At 38.7% G+C, this 3578-nt stretch overlaps 1 protein-coding gene across 1 annotated transcript; it reads right to left on the reverse strand.

The window, feature by feature from the left end:
* Positions 1-597: 597 nt before the first annotated feature.
* Positions 598-1185, reverse strand: LOC117317519 (uncharacterized protein K02A2.6-like). The gene has a single exon (XM_033872334.1). It carries the CDS (start codon positions 1183-1185, stop codon positions 598-600), a length of 588 nt encoding a protein of 195 aa, XP_033728225.1.
* Positions 1186-3578: the final 2393 nt, after the last annotated feature.

A 3578-nucleotide genomic window follows, 5' to 3' on the forward strand; every position in this document is an offset into this window, starting at 1 on the left:
TAATTCTCACAACACTTCAAATGCACATTTCACTGATTTTCTTTCATTTCTTTCCTCCGTGCATTTTCTCTTTTCATATAATTTTACTATTTTCACAGAATTTTTTACTGGAATTTCGTTGGTAATTTTACACTGCGGCCACATCTTGTTGCTATTGGTTCTTTTACATAATCTTTAGACTTTTCCTTCCTGGGAACTCTATCTACAGGTATGTTGACCGATCGCGACACGGTTTCATTGTTTTCAGGAAACGACGCACGTGTTGGTTTGATATCCTTTCCGTTCCTCCTGTATTTTTTCCTTTTCTAGTTTCGACAATGTAAGATCTTGGATTTGAATGTTTCGCAACAACTTTGGCCGGTATCCATTTTTCATTCTTCTGAAACATGACAGTTTCACCGTTGTCCAAGGGAGGTAATTCTTTACCTGCATGCTGATCATAGTACATTTTGGCTTTTAATTTCCTTTCTGATTTTCAGTCTCATCTTGATATCAGATGTTGGAATTTTATCAGATGATAACAGGGGAGCTGTTGTTGGTATATCTGTTTTTAATCTTCGACCAAAAAACATTTGAGCTGGTGAAAGTCCTAGATCTTCAATGACTATTTCTTTTAGCTAACAAGCCTTTATATGGATCCTCAGATTTCTTTAATATGTTTTTCACTGTCTGCACAGTTCTTTCAGCTTGTCCGTTCGCCTGCGGATATCTGGGACTTGATGTTGTATGTTCGAATCCATATGTCTTTGAGAATTTCTTGAACTCCTCATTAGCAAACTGTGGACCGTTGTCTGTAATGAGCTTGTCAGGGATGCCATATCTCGACATTTGGCTTTTGAGATATAACATAGTGTTCTTGTTACTCATATTGTCTAATTTGGACAACTCCGGCCACTTTGAATAATGGTCAATCGTGACCAAATAGTTATGTCCTTGAAATTCAAATTTGTCAGCGGAAATAACAGACCATGGCCTGTTCGGATTTTCCATCATTAATAATGGCTCCTTTGGATTTTTTCTAGAGTTAGTGGCACATGTTGAACAATTTGACACTTGCTCTGAAGGTGTGCGAGTGTTTTTACGCGAGGGCTGAACATGTGTTGTATTGCCTCTTTTATTTTGTTTACTTCCAAAGTTCTTTCCTTGTATGGCGTTGACTTCAGTTGTAAAGCTAACACACGACATAGTTTTAGCTTGATTGTGTGATACTTGGTATTATAGCCTTGGGTAATGTCAAATCAGATCCTATGTTGATCAATTTCTCGCGAATTTTGGGGTTTCTGATTCCTATCACAATTCTATCTCTCACCATTTCTTCTCGCATTTCATTGGTATATTGACAGTCTTTCACTTTAATCTGTATATCTGTCATAAATTGTTCAAAGGGCTCGTCATTGCCTTGCATTCTTGTTTGAAATTTATATCTGTTATATATTACGTTTGACCTGGGCTTTACATATGCCTCAAAGTTTGTGTAGTACGAGGTTAACTTTTTTGCATCATCATCTGATAGGTTCCACGTTGAATAGATACTTCGACCTTTCTCTCCAACCCATATCATCAGGTAACTACATTTTTCAAGCTTTTACGTTTTAGAGGTCCAGTCAACATGAACTCCACGTGTTGCTTGAATGTTTTCCATTCCGTTTCCAAGTCTTCGGAATTTCAGTCCATCTTTGGGACTTCGCCAGCCAAATTAAACATAGCCATGTTAAAGTCATTTTTAAGGACAATTCTTGGCTATTTGATATGCATTTGCTGGTATCTGGGCGACGATGTTCTTGGATTCTGACACCATGTCATAACACCACACCGTATTCCTGGTACAAGTCACTTTATTATACGTCGCTCATGGTCATACAAACGCTTAGCATAGTAGGACAGTATTGCTATAGTATACAAACATGTGAGTGACTTCCGTTATACTAATTGACCTACAGTATGGACAATAGCGACAATTACCGACTGGTAAAATACATACATGACACTACATTTCATCTTTGAAAAAAACTGTTATTCAAACATAGTAGAATGTTCAGCCATGAACGTTAACATGAATGTTACTTTGATTACCAGGGATAGAGTATACTAATTGATTGAATTAATTCATTGTGAGCAGAACTCTAACGGATGATATGCAAACTACATTATTGAGAGTATTCGGCACATTGTTGGCAGTGACATTGTTGTCAGACATCAGCTGTTTTTCGGGTGGGTTCGACTCGAATCCATTACAGAAAAATTCACTCAAAGAGTTGGACAGTTCCAGCATGCTCAGATATGGTATGGTACTGTGCATCATTTCAAAGAAACACATGTACAGAGAAGGGGGACCATGAAGGGGAGGTCATGGGCACCAAGCGTCATGTCATGCACATATGTACATCATGTTGGAGAAAAGATAAAGTTAAAAGGTCTCATCAGAAATCCTCCCATGAGTGTCCCCATCGCATCTGACTAGGTCCGGGGGGTAGAAAATCAATGTCAAAGGTCCCACAGATTAAATCACAGGGCTGTGGGGTTAATATGTTTCTACCCCATTTTATGAAAGATCCTCAGGTATCTAATAGACCTCAAGCTCATAACCAAGTAAGTATTGCATAACAACACCAGTATATAACCGAATCAGGCAAGTGTAATTTTGAGGGTTGTAAATACCCTGCAAATTCAGCCCTTAATATTGGTTATTTTCGCAAGATGTTAACTGAATATAAAGATCAGGATTTATGTGACCTTCTTGAGTTTGGTTTTCCTATAGGCTTTCAAGATGAGGCCTATAATACGGATCCGGTAAGTGATCAGGAAAATGAGGACATAGAACATTTTCAGTTTGTGTCACAGGAATTTTCTGTTAACCATAAAGGTGCGACTGATTATCATAAACAGATAGATGCATATTTAGAAAGGGAACAAAACATGTCGGCCATGCTCGGTCCTTTCACAAAAAATTCCTTCAGTACATTTATTAAATTATCTCCCCTTAACTCAGTTCCCAAAAAAGGACTCTATGGAGAGAAGAGTTATCCTCGACCTCAGTCTACCAAAAGGTAACTCTGTAAACTCACATATACCCAAGGACACTTATTTAGGTAAGCCAATCAGTTTGACATACCCCAGAGTAGATGATTTGGTTCAGTTAATCAAACAGAAAGGTAAGGGGTGTCACCTTTTCAAAAGGGATCTGAAAAGAGCTTACAGACAGTTCCCCATTGACCCCGGGGATATCCATCTGGTGGGCTATATGTGGAGAGATACTATCTACTTTGACACAGTTCTGTCAATGGGTCTCAGCTCAGCGGCCAACATTTGCCAGAGAATGACCTCAGCGATATCCTTTATATGTTACCATTCAGGCTATTATGTACTAAATTATTTAGATGATTTCGGAGGTGCTGAGGAAAAAGACAAAAGTCAATCTGCCTATGAATTTTTGGGAGCTGTGCTAGAAAACTGTGGGTTGGTGGAGTCCCTGGAGAAAGCTGTGCCTCCTTCGGCTAGAATGATTTTCTTAGGGGTTTTATTTGACACAGAAACCTTGACACTAAAAGTACCAGCCTAAAGAGCACAACATCCCTTAG

Source organism: Pecten maximus, chromosome 19 (assembly GCF_902652985.1).
Source record: "Pecten maximus chromosome 19, xPecMax1.1, whole genome shotgun sequence".
Taxonomy (NCBI): domain Eukaryota; kingdom Metazoa; phylum Mollusca; class Bivalvia; order Pectinida; family Pectinidae; genus Pecten; species Pecten maximus.